The sequence below is a fragment of the Patagioenas fasciata genome, chromosome 1 (genome assembly GCF_037038585.1).
Source record: "Patagioenas fasciata isolate bPatFas1 chromosome 1, bPatFas1.hap1, whole genome shotgun sequence".
Taxonomy (NCBI): domain Eukaryota; kingdom Metazoa; phylum Chordata; class Aves; order Columbiformes; family Columbidae; genus Patagioenas; species Patagioenas fasciata.
In genome coordinates this window covers 156,604,511-156,622,049 of record NC_092520.1, presented here as the reverse complement: position 1 = coordinate 156,622,049, position 17,539 = coordinate 156,604,511, and the positions used below count along the sequence as shown (strand labels likewise).

The 17,539-nt window shown below is 46.6% G+C and overlaps 1 protein-coding gene and 1 long non-coding RNA gene across 2 annotated transcripts; both read left to right on the top strand.

The window, feature by feature from the left end:
* The first annotated feature begins 16 nt into the window (after positions 1 to 16).
* Positions 17 to 6,241, top strand: LOC136112261 (uncharacterized). Its single transcript, XR_010652825.2, has 3 exons — positions 17 to 466; positions 4,603 to 4,715; positions 5,872 to 6,241. It is a non-coding gene; the product is annotated as an uncharacterized lncRNA (long non-coding RNA).
* A 1,688-nt stretch (positions 6,242 to 7,929) lies between these two features.
* CKAP4 (cytoskeleton associated protein 4) lies at positions 7,930 to 16,193 on the top strand. Its single transcript, XM_065843771.2, has 2 exons — positions 7,930 to 8,376; positions 13,150 to 16,193. Exons 1-2 carry the CDS (start codon positions 8,014 to 8,016, stop codon positions 14,479 to 14,481), a joined length of 1,695 nt encoding a protein of 564 aa, XP_065699843.1. The 5' UTR covers positions 7,930 to 8,013; the 3' UTR covers positions 14,482 to 16,193.
* The last annotated feature ends 1,346 nt before the right edge of the window (positions 16,194 to 17,539 follow it).

Below are 17,539 nucleotides of genomic sequence, written 5' to 3'. Positions count from 1 at the left end.
TTGGGTGGTGTTTACGGAAGAGCCGCGTCGATCTGGAGTGACCCCGCCCCTTCCTCAGCGTGGGGCGGGGACTCCGCGTTGGCCCCGCCCCGGAGCCGCCTCAGAGAGTGGGTCGACACGGAGGCCCCGTAGAGGTGGCGGGTCAGACCGTGTTGGGTCGTGTCTATTCGTTGCGCTGTTAAGGAAGCTTAAAATACACCCCGTACGAGCTTTCCTGCCCTGCTTCAGGTTCTCGCCGCACGATGGGGTGAGGCGCCCGGTCCTGCCGCCATCTTGGTCCCAGCACACCTCAAACACCATCTCAGCCTCAGGGGAGACACTCGGGACAGTGCCGAGTTTAGTCACCTGCCTGGCTCACGGCTGTGGTGCGAGGAGGCCTGCTGAGCGCCTGCTGAGGAATGCAGCCTGGAGCGGTGCAGAACTGTTATTACAAATGCTTTGGCCATTGCTGTATCGACCGCGTCCCGTGAGCAGCTTCCTGCACCCGCTGGGCCAGCAGTACCTGTCAAGGTCGTCCCCTCTTCCTGTCACAGGAGCTGCATGCCACCAGTGCCTCACCCACCAGGACGCACAGAGGGCAAAACACCGGCAGCTGTCTGAGGCAGGCGCTAACTTAATCAAGCCTTGCTCGTTGTGAAGGCACAGGGCTCCCCTTCCTGCAAATAATTATGCCACCTTACGCGTGACAAACTATATAGGATAGATGCTGCATTCACACGGACCAAAACCCGCTGTGGGTCCTATTAATACTGCCCTTGCTATAAAAGCAAGGGCTGGAAGCTGGGAATGGCTGTGCAAGTGCCAAGCCTCTTGCTGGGGTGGCAGCACTCGCTTCCAATGGCACAGAGCACCTGTCAGCCCTGCCGCTCTGTGCCCAGCCTGCAGAGACATTAAATGGGATTAAGTCCAGCAGCCTAATCCGATAGCTTCCATAAAGAAAACGATGTTTTAAATAACTGTGTTTGCACTACTTTGCCCCAGTTTGTGCATGTGACATGGCAATGACAATCTGAGAGAAGCTCAAAGAGCTTTGTAGAAGACTGTCTGTGATGGTGTACAGATGGACTGCCTTGTACAGGACTGTTTTTACTCCCAAGGGCATTATTGATTATTATTTTTTACATCCATTTTGTCCTAAATGGCATCTGAAAGATGGTAGAAACCTCAGTTCTGGTCTTTGCTCTGATAGCTCCTGACGCCTTTTATTAATTAATCAGTTGTATCGTCTAAAACTGCATGAAGGGTACTTGCAGCAAACACCAAGGCCAGTGACTTGGTCCATTTTGTGTGCTGTCTATGTGGACCATGAACTGTGGAAGTCTGTGGTGCTCAGTGGCTTTGCTTGCACAGGGAGGGGAAGGGCTGCCCAAGCCTCACCAAGCTGGGAGGAGTGGCTGACACACCAGAAGGCTGTGCTGCCATCCAGCGAGACCTGGACAGGCTGGAGAGTTGGGCGGGGAAAAATTTAATGAAATATAACAAGGGAAAGTGTAGAGTCTTGCATCTGGGCAGGAACAACCCCAGGTTCCAGTATAAATTGGGGAATGACCTATTAGAGAGCAGTGTAGGGGAAAGGGACCTGGGGGTCCTGGTGGACAACAGGATGACCATGAGCCAGCACTGTGCCCTTGTGGCCAGGAAGGCCAATGGCATCCTGGGGTGTATTAGAAGGGGGGTGGTTAGTAGGTCGAGAGAGGTTCTCCTTCCCCTCTACTCTGCCATGGTGAGACTGTGTCTGGAATATTGTGTCCAGTTCTGGGCCCCTCAGTTCAAGAAGGACACGGAACTGCTGGAGAGAGTCCAGTGCAGGGCAACGAAGATGATTAAGGGCGTGGAGCATCTCCCTTACGAGGAAAGGCTGACGGAGCTGGGTCTCTTTAGCTTGGAGGAGACTGAGGGGTGACCTCATTAATGCTTATAAATATGTAAAGGGTGAGTGTCACAAGGATGGAGCCAGCCTCTTCTTGGTGACAACCAATGATAGGACAAGGGGTGATGGGTTCAAATTGGAACACAAGAGGTTCCACTTAAATATGAGAGGAAATTTCTTCTCAGTGAGGGTGACAGAACAGTGGAACAGGCTGCCCGGGGAGGTTGTGGAGTCTCCTACTCTGGAGACATTCAAAACCCGCCTGGACATGTTCCTGTGTAACCTCATCTAAGTGTTCCTGCTCTGGCAGGGGGATTGGACTAGATGATCTTTCGAGGTCCTTTCCAATCCCTAACATTCTGTGATTCTGTGAAACTGGCTTCTAAATATTTATATGAAAGATCAACTTTGAAGCAAAAAGTATCTCCGGGGTATCACCCTGTGTCACAGAGTAAGAAATGGAATTGCAGAAAGGGATGGCTTTTAAACATTTTTTTTTTCAGCTGTAGTAGTGCCCTTCTCCCACAGCACACCAGCTGGTTTGGAGCCCATACTGAAGTGCCTAACTTGCTCCATCTATCTATCTGAGGAGTGTATCTGCATATATAGCTGAGGCACCAAAGACATGCTTCAAGATTCCAGTCCAAAGGCCAAAAGTAAGTTAGACACTACAGTACTCAGCACCTAACCTCCTTTTTGGTTTGTGTTCCTTTTTGATCCAGAGGCACTGAAGCTATAGGCCATTATATGGATCTTAAAGTAGATTTTCTCCACAGAGAAACATCACTAATTTCTCACTGCCTGTGTCTTCTGCAATGTCAGCCAGGAGAGTAATTGTTCAGCCTTTAAATTTGTTCTGCTCAATTAAGAAGATCAATATCCATGTATCTGATGTACGACATGCAAGTATGTGCTGGTTTTGGCTGGGACAGAGTTAATTTTCTTCATAGTAGCTAGAATGGGGCTATGCTTTATATTTGTGCTGGAAAAAGTGTCGATAATACACGGATATTTTTTGTTATTGCTGAGGAGGACTTATACAGTCAAGGCCTTTTCTGCTTCTCACCCTCTGCCAGTGAGTAGGCTGGAGGTACACAGAAAGTTGGGAGGGGACACAGGTGGGACAGCTGACCCCAACTGACCACAGAGATATTCCACGTGACATCATGGTCAGCAAGAACACTATGGGGGAATTTGGGGTAGGGGAAGGAGTGGCACATCTCAGGGACTGGCTGGGCATTGGTCACTTTGTGGTGAGCAAATGTTTTCATTTGTGTTACTTGTCTGCCTTGGGTTTATTTCTCTCTGTTATTTTCCTTTTCATTACAATTTATTTTATTTTATTTCAATTATTAAGCTGTTTTTATCTCAGCCCACGAGTTTTCTCACTTTTACCCTTCTGACTCTCCCTGTCAGTCCTGCTGTGCGGAGTGAGTGAACGGCTGTGTGGTGCTTAGTTGCTGGCTGGGGCCACACCACAAGGTACAAATTTGGAATTTCGAATAGTGTCTCAAGTTCACCTCAGTTCTTGGCCTTTCACTACAGAAGTGCTGTTAATTGAAATGAGGGACTAGTTTGTTCTCAGCCTTTGCAGCAAGTTAGTTTATAATCTTTCCTTACCGTTACCAGTAAAACTGGCAAAGACAATAAAGCCTACAATTAATGCATTGTTTTATCCAGCAAACAGCAACACAGCTACTGAGTGGGTAAGATGTGCAGCTGCATTTGGCCCTGCAGGTCGGAAATGTGCCAGTATGTGGCTAACTGATAGAGTGGGAGGAGAGGGAAAGGGCAAGGCATGTTATTGTTTACACCGAGGCCCAAGACAACCAAATTGAGACTATAACTTGAAGTCACAAGATATTTTCCCCTAATCCTAATAACTGAGCCAAGCAGACTGGCTTTAGGCACTAACGGATGGGTTGACTGAGACCATCAGACCCAGATTTGATAATAGGCTCAAGGGTGAGACAAAAAGTCTAGAAAGAAGGTGTAAGGATGCTTTCTCAGCTTGCTCTTCTGTGGAGTTTCCTGTATTCCAGGGAGGAATAAGTCTTGTCAGAGGGAAACAGGATTGCTGCTTCTCCCCACCAAAGTATTCAGCTTCAAATCTACACAGAGGCAAACCAGAATATTGACACTTCAGAGAGAAAATGGTACATCAGCAAACGCCACAACTGCACCAGTCGGCATTGTCTAGCTACTTTACCACCTCAGCAAATTCCTAATGCAGTCTCCCTTCAGCACTAGCGGTCTGTCTTTCTTACAGAGTTAAAAAAAAAAAGAGTTTGACCCACATTGTCAAATACAATGAGAAGCTGTTTGTCGAATGCTACTTTTGGTCAGAAATATTTTGGTTTGGTTTCTTGGTGACAAAAAGCCTTAGCTGTGTACCTCACCAACATTTTCCTTGTCACTGCCAAAGCTGGAGGAGGAGAAATGGTACAAGGGTTACCTACACTGCCTTACTGCGTGAAACAGATTTACATCCCTCGATGCTTAACATTGATGATCTTCTTGACTATTGTCTCTGGCAACATCCATATGGCTCAGTTCTTATGGTGAACTCTCTGAAATAAACGGTTTCAGAGCTAAAATCCTGGGTCTCAGGATACTGGTACAATTCCTGGCCTTTCTATGTCCTTCCTAAATAGAAATCTGAGATCCCCCTTATCATACAGTGTGAGACAGGCTGTGGGTAGATGTTCACTGTGGCAATTCTTTTATTCCAGCCTTCCCAGGGTTCTTTGTTTACTGCTGAAGATGGTATTGAGGAGGACACAGTATTCTAAGAGCTTCTCGTCCATGCAAGACCACTCATATCAGCTCCAGCCACCTCTGGAAGGTATGTTAGAAAATCTACTGACCCTGTGCGAGCTCTCTGCTACTTGTAGGGTCAGGGCAATCAGCTAACCAAGTTCTGTTGTGGTGTTCATAACCTGCAGTCATTCCAGCATCCTCTCCAGCTAGTGACTTTTGGCCTCAAGTTCGTGCAATTGACAGAATTATGCTGACAAAATGCCTGAGACAATCAACTATAAATTGTCCTTCTATCAGCTGTGCTAGTAGTCACTGACTAGAACACCATGTGCAGACCAAACTGTTCAGTTCATCCTAAACCTTGGCAGAAGTATTGAATGGAACTGGATTTACCAGGCTGAAATCAGGGGCTGTGATCCTGCCTATGTTTAAGATTCAACATCTCTGAAGAATACTCAACTAAAATTCATTTAAAATAAAAAAACAATCAAAGGAAAGACCAAGGAAAGGGTCTTCCAAGACAAAACTTGATTGGATTTCTTGCTGTAATCAGAGAAACAGATGGATTAGCACCTCAAGCTTTTATTTTGCAGAGAGTTATGGCTTCCACATTAATGTAATGAACTTCCACTTGTGGAATGTCTCTTGGCAAGCAAATGCATTTCCGTATAGCATAAAAACATGAGAAGGAAATAAATCAAATCTGCAGTAGCAGTTCAGCAGCCTAGGTTCAAAACTGAAAAGAGCTTGTTGCTACTAACACTTTTTGTGTCTTAAAGATACTTAAGTTACATGTATAGGATCTTTGCCCAGAAGCCCCAGTAGAGCTTTAAAGCATTATTTTCATTTGTTGATTTTCTTTTATCCCACACAAATCTTTCATATGGGCAAATATTAATGGATACAGATATGAAGACAGACTTTTAAAAAGGTAACTTTAAATATGCCTGTTAAAATACAGAAGAGTAACATGTCTGACGCAGAAACCAACTGCCAAGAACTTTTCATTTATTGTTCTTAAAACAAAAATAAAAAACAACAACAAAACCCAAATCCTTTTGAAACTACCACTATTACTCCTGGTTGTTTTGTTCTATTCTAATCTAGTCTAGTCAAGTCTAGTCTGAAACATGGGTAAGTGTGGGGATGAAGCAGTGGAGATTTTTTAGCATGTTTTTATGTTCAGGATTCTCCAATACAAACTCTGTCACATTGGACGCTTTGTTACAACACTGTCCTAGGTCCAGAATCCTGGATCCAAGTGCCTCATGGAAGCTGCCAGCAACATGTAGACTCCACCTGATTCCAAGCACTCTTAGTACTAACTCCAAACCAGCAACTTCCAATATGCATCTTGCTTTGAATCTTCAGGCAACTCAGGAAACAGATTTTCTAGACACGAGAGTAAGTTTTGCTTCCAAAGGGAACAGTGAACAAGACATCAGCACCTGGGACTCAAGAACCGAAGAAGGCCAAGCAGGAACAAGAACCATGTACTCCATCAGCTTTTATATAAAAAAAGTCTGTAGTGCTGTTGCCTGCAAAATACCTGCTGAGACTAAAAAATATGCCCCAGTCCTTTGTTATAAAAATTGAGACTCACTTCCAGAATTGTAACCCTTATTTACAAAACTCAGATGCAGTGACAGACCTTGGCCTTGCACTGTGCATGTGTGGACAACTTTATACAAAAGGTTACAAAAAATGTTCCCTGTAAGCCATCAGTGATTAAGGGTCTAGACCCAAAATATCATACAGTTTGATAGTGACCTGGCAGAGAAGTTCGATGTTGATCAGACACCAGTCATAAAGTTAACCTGTTCAGTTAGGGCTAAAGGATGTAAAAAGAAATATATTATTGATGTATTGAAGGTGCATTTTCAAAACATTTAAGTTTTCTGCACTATCATCTCTCCTATCGTCTAGCCCAAAGCAGTAGGCAGACAGTAGAAGGGGCCTTATGTTGTATTTTTCCAAGTTTCCACAGTCAAGCAAGTATATGATAACAAGATACAATTGCGTGGTTTATGAAATGGGTTTAAGCAGCTCTTTGTGTTCCTGGAAAATTTAAAGGATTTTCCAAAAAAGTTTTAAAGTTAATCCCATATGATACCTCCCTTCCACCCAAACACAGGTGTAGAGCACATTCTCCTCCCCTTCCCAGCATGTAGAAGAGCATCCACTCCCCAGCCGTCTGTTACCAAAGCCCTAAAATTGCAACTTCAAGACCACTCAGTTCTCCTGCGTAAGGATCATCTATTACATGATCAGATGCATTTTTCCCACCCCCTGATACAACCTTTAACTAATTTAATTCACAGCAGACTGTTTCCTCCACCAGTGCCTTAACCCCTTGCTCTGCCTTGCTCTCTCCTTCCCCACTCTCCCCTTCTTGCTGGCACATCCAAATCACTCAGCTCCCACCTCCTTCTAATCTGCCTCCTTACTAGCAAGAGAAAAACTGAGAGCATGAAGACGACCAAATGTCGGGTCTGTGTTCTGGATCCAGGGATGCAGGGGACAGCCGGCTCAGCCTTTCCTGTCCTGGACTAGGATGATGAATGCAGTGGGTTTACGCCAACGTGGTGAGGAAAAAGAGCGTGCTTGGAGCACAAAGGCTTTGCCAGGAATTTTGGTGTTGAACTCCCAGCCTCTACCGAGTGCACGCTCAGACAAAAGCAGTCCGTGAAACCCACGAGAGTTTGTGTTGGGCCAGAATCACTCCTGCAGCTGTTGCGTGCCCGAGGGACCAGCCCGATGCCAAGTCTCTGCTCTAGGGGCACCAGAAACTGGAAGGTGCACATGGAGAAAACAACTTTTCCCCTGTGCTTTGCTCTCGGAGCTTGCTGTGATCCTATCAGCCAAAATCACACTCAAGCAAAACAGCAGCTGTATGAGGCGGGAGCCTGCCGCGCTCTGCCACCAAAACTACAAGCAAGACTAAAAACCGGCAGCGCGCCGGAGCTGGGCTTGGGGACACCCGGGGACTGCGGGGGGAATGCCCAGCGAACCCCGCGCTGAGACCTCCGGACAGGCGTGGCCGAGGCGGCCCCGGTCGGGACAGGGTCTGTCACCCCGGAGCTGGCCGGGAGCTGCTCCTTCGCCCTGCCTCCGCTCCCCCGTTCCGTTGCCGCCCTCGGGAGGGCGCCGAGCCCGTCTGCGTGGCGGCTCTCCCCGGGAGGGACTCGGTCCGTCCCCGTGTGCGTGGCGGCTCCCCGGGGCGGGGGCCGGGGCGGGGCGGGGAGCGCGGCGCTGCCCGGGCCGGCTCCCCCGCCCTCCCTCCCTTCATCCATCCCTCCCTCCCTGCCTTCATCCCTCCCTTACTTCATCCCTCCCTCTCTCGCCCGCTCCCGCTCCGCGCACGACGGCGGCGGCGTCCCGCCATGTCGGCCGCCAAGCACCGGGGCCCAAAGGGGGGTAGCCCACCCGCCGCCGCCGCCGCCGCCGCCAACGAGCGGGGCGCGCAGCCCGGCGGCGCCGAGGAGCCAGCGGCGAAGAAGCCGGCGGGGGGGCACGGCCGGGGTGGCAGGGCCGCCGCGGGGGGCGGAGGGGGCCGCTCCGGCGCTGGCCCCCGCCGCGGCTGGGCGCTTCTGCTGGGCGCCGCGGTGGTGCTGGGCGCCGCGCTGCCCGCCGGCTGGTACGTGCGGCAGCTGCGGGAGGAGGTCGGGCGCAGCGCCCGGGAGAGGGAGGCCTCCGAGCGGCAGCGGCAGGAGCTGGCCGCCACCCTGGACACTGTGGTGCAGAAGGTAGCGCGGCGCCGGGCACTGTCGGGGGGCGGGCAGGGTGTCCCGCGGGGCCACTCCGTGGTGGCGGCGCTGGGATAGGGCGAGCTGGGGCGCGGGGACGGTCGGGGCGCTCGGTATTGCTCGGCGGGGCGGGGGGCAGCAGTCGCCCCTGCAGGAATGGGGACTGGGCGGGGGTTCACCCGAGGGCAGCGCTCGGGTAACCCGGCTTGCGGGAAAGCGAACGTGTCCCGTTACCCCGCCACTCCGCCTCTCCCCCTCCGTGCTCTCTCTGTAAAGATGCTTTCATGGCTTTAGAGAGAAAAAAAGAGTCTGGGCCGCAGTTATTCCCAGCGCCTGCAAACGTGGCTTCGGTAAAGCGAGCAATCTCCAGCAGCAGCGCAGAGGGGGGCCGGGCCGGGGGCGGGACCCCGCGGCGGGCGGGCGGCCCCCGGGACAGCCCGCAGTGGCGACCGCAGCCGGCTCTTGGCCCAGCCTGCGCTTCCAGGGCTGGGGCGTGAGGCCATTTTATATAATGCAATCAGCACGCTTACGTGTTGGCAGCAGCGCAGACCTGCAGCTTCGAGGGCCTGCTGGCCGTAATTTTATATCTTGGATCCTCGCAAATCATGGAAAGCCGGGTGTGGCCGATGGGCAGCTCTTTGTCGCCGCGTCGAGCGGGCAGGTGTGCACGCCCAGGTGTGGCAGCATGGTGAGACGTGGCAGGACCCTGCCTCGACATCCCTGCGTGCTCCAGAAAACAAAACCTGTGCCAGCTTCACCGAGCAGCAGAGGCCATGCCAGAAACACTGCTCTGCCATAACTCGCCTTCTGTGTGCCTGCCACTGCTTCTGGTTGAGCAAACGGGACTCTTGGTGTCCATGGCAGTGCAGGACCAGGAAGAGCTGTGAAGTAGTTTGCAAAGGGTGTGGCTCAAGTGAAGTGAAATAAATGCTCATTTCTCTCCTCATTTTTTTTTGCTCAGGCCTTATGAGGCCCCTAGCAAGAGTTTCACAAGTGTCACTGTGCATCTGGATATGCCTTAGGGTGCCTAAAACCTTTAAAAAAATGGTGTACATGAAGGTGCATCATCAAGGTCTAATCAAGCTCCTGTCCAGGGAGTAGGTAAATTGGTTGTAAAGCAGTGTGTAGAGTTAGGACTGAGTCAGATCAAAGAAAAGGAAATTCTTGTCTCAGCTTGACTGCTTTCTGCACAGCAAGCCATGCAGATTCCCCATGTTCCCTGCGAGCTTGGGCCCCGGGCCGGCGGCAGTGGCACAGAATGGGGGGACAGGGTGGGGGGACATGGCGTTGGCAGAGATCCTCTGGCTGCTCTGTGGTTCTCTGGGAAGCACGGTAGCCTGCACACGTGGAGTTTGTAGGCTCAGTCTCACTGTTTCCTTTCCCTTACGACAAGGAGGAAAAGGAAAACTCGCATGAGGCCAGGAAGGGGCTGTAAAATTCAGGGCTATAGTGTTGTTTCTGAAGCTAATTTTAAATCCTGTGGTTTTTATGCTCTGATTCCCAGACTGTGATTTGAACTAGCAAGGGTGGTTGTTTTTCCCTAGTTTTTAAGGCATTTTTACAGAGTCTTTGCAAGAAGGAATAAAATGCAACGGCAGGGCATACAGGACGTAAGATTACAATACATGAGTGTAGAACCCAGATGTATGTGCCATATATAAGCCTTTCCAGGCACAGGAATGGGTACAACTTTCTGCCTCCTATCTCCGTATCAATGCAGAAAATCGTAGCTATATGTTGTATATTCTAGGATTCAGGTGTATAACAAAAGTTTATAAATAGTTGGTTTCAAAGAGAACTGAAACTTTGCCTGTGTGCCTCACACAGCTGATGTTATACATAGAATAGTGCAAGAATTAAAGGTGGGGGGAAAGAGATCACAGAGAGTTTCGATGTAACCCTTGAAAGCTTTGCTTGCTGTGACTTGACATTGCCTTTATAGAAAGATGTACTGGAGGGAGGGGAGACTGTGCCATATTTCATTGCTTCACAAAATCGCAGGGTCCTGTGTTGCACTTTGAAGTGCCATCAGCACAGGCTGCTGTGTGGAACTGTTTTTCTCCTTCTGTCTTTTACTGCAGAGACCTCCTGTCGGGAGTAAGCGTTATATAAACTCATCTGCTTTACACATCAGCAGTGGGAGGAGAAAGGAAATGATGTGGAAGTTTAGTCTCTGATACAGCACAGTTCTCAGAGGGGCCAAGATCTTTAAGTGTTTAAACACAGCATCGTGTAACCAGTTAGAGAAGACATAGTTAACTATGTTAGCTATAAACATATTTTTCTGTCCTGTTTATGGTGTTAAACCTTTCAAGGGCTATGGTTTCAAGTCTTACCAGCCATGAACACCAAACAGGCAAACTCAGGCGTAGGTGCACACACAAACCAACTGTGTAGTGAATGTGAACTACTAGTTGGAAGTTGTGAGTTTTACTCCTCTCCTGCAAGGTGTTTGCTTTGGGCCCCAGTGTCTCTTGGTTAGGACAGATCAAATTAGAAACTGGTCTGATTTGAAGACCCCAGTCCGTCTTGTTATGTCAGAGCTTGCTTATCTTTAAGTGGCTGCCCCAGCTGGAAATATAGGAGAATAGCATCAAATGACACTATAAGCATTGGCCAGATGTGGTGGAGGACCACCTATAAAGTCCTTCCACTTGCAGATGGGTGGGATCCATCTGTGTCAGATGTACAGCAGCAGAGACCTTCTGGAGAGTTCTTCTGTCCATTTCTGATGCCTTTTCTTAGACTAACAATTGAAGAGAGTTAAATTGCAAATAGGATTTTGGTGATTTGGTTGGAATGTGTCAAAATCTGTCATAAGAGGGGGAGGAGTACTTTCCTGTAACCTCCTTCTAGATTTCTGAAGTCCATTCATAGTGATACAGAAAAAGCTCTCTACTTGAATGAATGATAGCTAAGATATAATGAAAATGCAGTTGATAAGTCAGTGTAATGGCTGGTGCCCTGCTGTGACACGTGTCACAGAATTAGCTGCTGCTTCTTCACCCCCAGCTCATTTCCAGTTTTGTGTGTAAGCACTGCAGAGTACGTGTATAGGGAATGTAGAGTCATTACAAAACTTCTACAGAAGAGAGGGGAAAAAGAAGTCCTCTTTGTAGGTATTCTTCAAACTGCAGGGATCTGTTGAAGCAAGGGCAAGTCTTGTGGCCAGACTCTACAGTCCTTACACAGTGTAGACTTCCATGAAAACCGAGGAGGATTTGGCCAGGGATTTAGTCTTGCAAAAATGCATATGAATAACTTAATTTCTAATTAGTAAGCCTGTTAGGTCTTCTGAAAATAATTTCTAGGTTCAGAGCCTGACTGGGAACTGCTGGAGCCTGTTTCAGTTAAAGAACAAAAAAATACAGGCTCTGTGTATTTCTTTCTAAGACCATATAAAATATACTTGTATTTTAAAAATAAAACCACCCCTCCAGCTGTGTATCTAATCAGTAAACATGGCAGCCCATGTGGCAGGACTGATTAGTGTACCCCTCAGACACAAGGAGTAGCGTGAGGCAAGGGAACATGCGTTACTCAGCGCTCGCCATCCTGCCAAAGCCTTGCGGTATTTCCTACGTGATGGATTCCTGTTGCAGCCAGTGGGAGTTCTTACATTGCTTTACAAAGTTTAAAAAAGTACAACACACACCCACACAAAGAGGTTTCTCCATGATCTTGAGACTGATACTCTGCTTGGCCTCAAAATTAAGTACCGTCTGCTTCCCCATTGGTGTGCCTGGATCGTACCTTTAAATGTGACGGTAAATGAATGTGGCGACCACTCACCCCTTGACCTTTTCCCTGTTGTTGCTACTAAAACTAACTGTAGATTTTGTAATTGGGAAGCTTAATAGCATACCCGATCCAGTGGCAACAACTTTCTGTGAGTATTAACCTGTGACAGAGGCAAGTCAGTCCCCTTGGCAGCTGCCCTGGCGTTGTGTTCTGGCTCCATCCATACACGTGCCCCTGTTCACTGAGAACGTGTTGGTGTATGCATGTGTGTGAATAAAGAGGTACTAAGTATTTAGAACATTCAAGCCCTTCTATTTTTTTTTGTGTTTTGTTGTTGTTGTTGTTGTTTTTAATCTTAAAAAGTAATTAACAAGAAAAATCTGTGTCTCCATTGGTGTCTAGGAGCAACAAAATGTCATGATTACTACTTCCATTCCCCAGCCATTCCCCAGCTCCCCTTTATCTCTAATTCTTCGTCTTACTCTTTCTTGTCTACTTTGAAACTTCTTTCATGTTCAGGAATTGGCCTAGGGTCTGATTGGCTGCTGAAGTCTAATTCCAGCTTTTCTGTCTTCAGAAGCTGATGTCAGATGTTCTTTAGTTTGGTGTTTTGGAAGTTTTTCTTCTGTTGTTGTTGTTGTTGTTGTTTCCCCCTTCTTTTCCTCCCTTATGGACTCATGGCCCGTGGAACCAGCAGTCATATAGGGAAGGGATGGCTCAGGGGTCTGGATGCAAACTCTGGAGATATGAGTTTGATTTTCACTGCCATGGATTTCCTGGATCATTTGTGGCAGGTCAGTGAGACCAAGGACTTTCAGCAGAAGATTCATGTATCTAGAGCTATAAGGCTCTAGATGCTGGGCTTTTTGTGCCTTCCATGTTTATATGCCATAGGGTCACCTAGGGAGCATGAAGGATCACAAGGTGATCATTTCATGTGGTAACAAGGGCCATAAGGATCTTAGACACAAAGGGTAAAGATATATGTAAGGATGAAATCAAAAGCATTAACCGTGTGGATTTCTGTTTCAGGTGCGTTCCCTTCAGGCCACGTTTGGAGAGTTTGAATCCTTGATGAAAATTGCTCAGCAGAAGCAGGAGGTTACTGAGAAGGCTGTTAAACAAGGGGAGAGTGAAATAAACCGGATCAGTGAAGTGCTTCAGAAGCTGCAAAATGAAATTTTGAAAGACTTGTCTGACGGCATCCACATGGTGAAGGATGCAAGGGAACGAGACTTCACATCTCTGGAAAACACGGTGGAAGAGAGACTAACAGAGCTAACCAAGTCTATAAATGATAACATTGCTGTGTTCACTGAAGTCCAGCAAAGAAGCCAAGATGAAATCAACAATATGAAAATAAAGATTGATTCACTAGAAGAGGCAGATGTGTATAAACATGAAATTAAGGTGCTAAAAGATGCTCTTGATGAGGTGCAAGCATCCATGAAGACCAAAGAAAAGGACATAGAGACTTTGAAGAGTACAATAGACTCTATGGAGTCTGATGTGTATACTGAAGTAAAGGAACTAGTCAATCTCAAACAAGAACATGAGAAATTCAAAGAGGCTGCTGACACTGAACACCTTTCATTAAAAGCTTTACAAGAGAAAGTTCTGAGAGCTGAGGATTCTATTATGCAGCTCCCTGGTGACATTAAAAGACTCGATGAAGGTTTACAGCAAGTTAAAGCTGACCTCACCAAATGGGAAGACAACGAACTCTTCAGAAAAGCATTAGAAACTTTTGGCAAGAACAGTGAGGGACTGGAGTCTCGATTGAGGCACATAGAAGACAGCCTGGAGTCTCTGACTTCTGTTGGTGCGCAGAACAGTGAAAAGTTGCAATCTTTCCTTTTGAAGGAGGCAGAATACGAGAATAAGCTCAGTACCCTAGAACAAAGCATCACTGCTCTTCAGGGGGTCTCAGATGTGGACGTAAATTCAGTCACAGACGTTCTGAAAAATCTTGGTGAATCACAGACCTCCCTGTACAATGATGTGGAAAACTTGAGGAGAAGCATCAGTGACCTGCCATCCTCCGGTGCTCTTCAGGATGTCCAGAAGCAAATTAGTACTTTATTGGATCAAGGAAATCTTCAGACAGGTCAAGCACATTCTCAAGGCTATCTTGAAAAATTTTCTTCTGTGGAAGGCTCTGTAGATGAACTGAGATCTTCTGTAAGCCAGGTCGATTCTGATTTGAAAATGATAAGAACTGCAGTGGATAGTTTAGTCGCCTACTCAGTGAAAATTGAAAATAATGAGAACAACTTGGAGTCTGTGAAAAGCTCAATAGATGACCTGAGGAATGATCTGGAAAGGTTGTTTGTGAAAGTAGAAAAAATACATGAAAAAGTTTAGGCAGTGGTGCTCCTTGTGCAAGTAATGGATTAAGGAGAATAGCTTTTGTATGCCCAGTTTTTTACTCTTTTTAAAAGCAATTTGATACCTCCAAAGAGAATAAGAATACTTTAATAATAGAAACAGTTCTGCTTATTTCATTTATTTCTCTTTTGTGTAATTTTCTTTTTTAAGTTTTGTTTTAAGAAAACATGAGTATAGTTGGGGATTGAGTCTCTAAGGGCTCATCTCTATAACATTGTACCGCTCTAACTGTAGTGGTGTAACTAAGGCACTACGGCCTCGTTAGCATGGGCATGCATTTAATGACGTGAAGGTGTTTCACACTATGATGCTAGATAGCCCACAGAGAAGGGCTACAGCTGTTCTGGTGCAAAAAGCATACTGCTGCACACACTGAGAATGTTACTGGGATGTTTTGGTTTAAGAAACAAATGAACAAAACTACACCCCTACCTTGAACTGTTTAGACCTGTAAACTTCAGTGTGGACCAAGTTTGAAGCAACTCATCTGTTCCTGCAGTTTGGGACTCAGTTGGGTGGTCAGTTTACCAGGTGTCAGTTGAGCTGTAGTATATTTCTCTGAGTCCTTCACCTGTACCAAGGAGCTAACAAGGGTTTAGCTGAATCCCCAAAGGCAAGGTTGAGGTAAGTGGCATTGCTTGGGTGAAGACCTGAGAGGGATGTTCCACCACATGGCAGGCGAGATTCCTTCATTGTGACCATAGGCGTATTTCCCAGCATCGTCAACTGCTGGTGCAGAAAAATAGTGCTTAAAAGGGACTTCAGAAAGATAGGACTAGTTTAAAGAGGAACAGTAATATTTCTGTCATATTTTTTGACCGTTTACATGATGAGGCTTTGTCTTTCCTGGAAAGGCTGAATTTTTCTGTGATACAGGATTTTCTGTAAAAATGATTGTGACTTTCAATGAGGAAAGAGAAGGACTAAAATTGCACCTCTCGTGTTCCATGTATAGCAAGCATGCTAACGATAATAGTACACTCCAAAAACACACAAGGGGGAAAGTGACCATGAAATCAGCAGAATTGCTTCTAAGGTGTACACATTTCCAAGTTTTCACACAGCCAACAGTGACCTGAAATGTTGTCACGTATTCAGTACTTGGTGCCTGATTCTTGTCACCATTGTTGTGACTGGGTGCCTGCCTGGGGCATTGGTAGCAAAGGATCCTTCTAGGAACTGGTTGAGATTGAGGAAGAAGTGTCATAATTCTCTAGAGGTTTATTTAAAAGACACTTCCTCATGGAGCTTGCTTGTTTTTCTGTCTTTTTGGAAAGGATTTCTAATATCCCTCCTTTTTGAGTTTACTTTTGGACTTTATCCAGGATTTGGTAAAGGGATTGGCACACGGATACCTTGGAAATAGGTTGTGGGCATCACGCTCACCTCAGCCTCCACCAAGCAGATCCGTGGCTATGGTACAAGAAGAATTCCTAGAAATAGCACCTCCCAGAAGTGGTGTGCTTGAACCATATCTAGTGTTGTTCCCACTGTAAACAGGAAAGAACTGCTGGCAAAGAAAGAGGGACCCATGGCGTTAAGGTAACTGTTGTCACTGTTGGAACTGCACTGTTCTTTGTTGACTTCTCAAGTTCTTGAACGATGTTGTTTAGGTTACTGTGAAATGAACTGTATGGCTTATTTGCGGTATTTTTAATACATAATAAACATTTGGAATATTCTTTGCACCTTTTTTTGATTGCTTCTTTCTTAACGTGGTGTGTCCCAGGATGCTTCCAGTGGGGTACAGGAAAGGGCTTGGAGGAAGAACCAGATGTGATGCAGCCCTGTACTCATCATCAGATTCCCCAGAGGAGCATGGAGGCAGTCTTCACTCCTGGCGTTACAGAGGAACTCTTGAAAACAGGATTTGAGCCAGTTCAACACAGTGGTAATGATCAGAGGGCACCCAAGTTTGAGATGCAAGGTGTGAAATAGGCGATGTATGCAATGAGTTAACACCGTGTCAGACACTGCCAGCAGTGCTTTGGTAAGACTCTCTGAATGCCCGAAGCATGTAGAACAGAAATAATGTGCAGAAAGGACCTACGTAATCTTTCCAAAGTGGCTGCTGCTTTTGGACAGCTTTGAACACTGGATTACAAGGCCCATATACTGATAACCATCTTCATAAAGGATGCCTGGCTTTCAAAACTTTGGGAAAGGGTGATTTCATTTTGATTGCCCATAAAGATGGACCCAAGCTTGCCATATAAACCCAGCTTTGGAATGGTGAGACCCAAATTGTGTTTCCCCTGTGCTGGTTTGTAGAGGACTGTTGGCCTCATCATGTCCTCGCAGTTCCTGAGGCTAAATTCATAGAGGTAGGTAATACTAGTTATTAGACTTCTTGTATGTATGTTCAACAAAACAGGTGAGCACACAAACCTTTCCGTCTGAGAGAGATTTGACATAACCTGTTGACCAGGTTGACCTGAGGCTGGTGCTGAGCATGCAGTAGCTTTAACAAGTAGTAGGAGCATGATGAGAGATATTGAAGCCGCTGTGTAGCTGGCACTGCAGCTGGCCAAATTTGATCTCAAAGATTAAATTAAAAGTGACTAGTTACACTTCTGGTAACTTAAATTCTGTCCAACTATTGAAATGACCTATTTCAGTAAAGAATTCTCTGTAAATAATAAAGCTGGAGGCAGGCACAGCATAATGGTCCCTTGGTGGGCTGGAGATTCAGCTTTTATATTTGGCTTGATGGTCTCGTTGAACACAAACGCTTCCTAATTCCCTCATATATGCTCACTGAGCACATCCAGTCACTGTGCTGCTCTTTACCATTGTTTTTACACTTGGCAATAGAAGCAGCAGAGGTCTCGAGCAACACCATTTACGTTGCCAATGTTCTTTTACATCATTAGTTCATCAATAACATGCTGACACAGTAAAAAATTTCAACGTAAACTGTCCAGCTGATTGATGAGGTATTGATTGAGCCAGTTCATTAACATTTGTCTTCTTTTTCAGCTCTTGTAAATGGAGAAGCTATTACACTGTGGGCTTGATCACACTTGAAAGGGCT

Coding starts and splice junctions, on each gene's coding strand:
- CKAP4 (XM_065843771.2), top strand. CDS start 8,014: ATGTCGGCCGCCAAGCACCGGGGCCCAAAGGGGGGTAGCCCACCCGCC. Junction 8,377..13,149: donor TGGACACTGTGGTGCAGAAG/GTAGCGCGGCGC, acceptor TTTCTGTTTCAG/GTGCGTTCCCTTCAGGCCAC.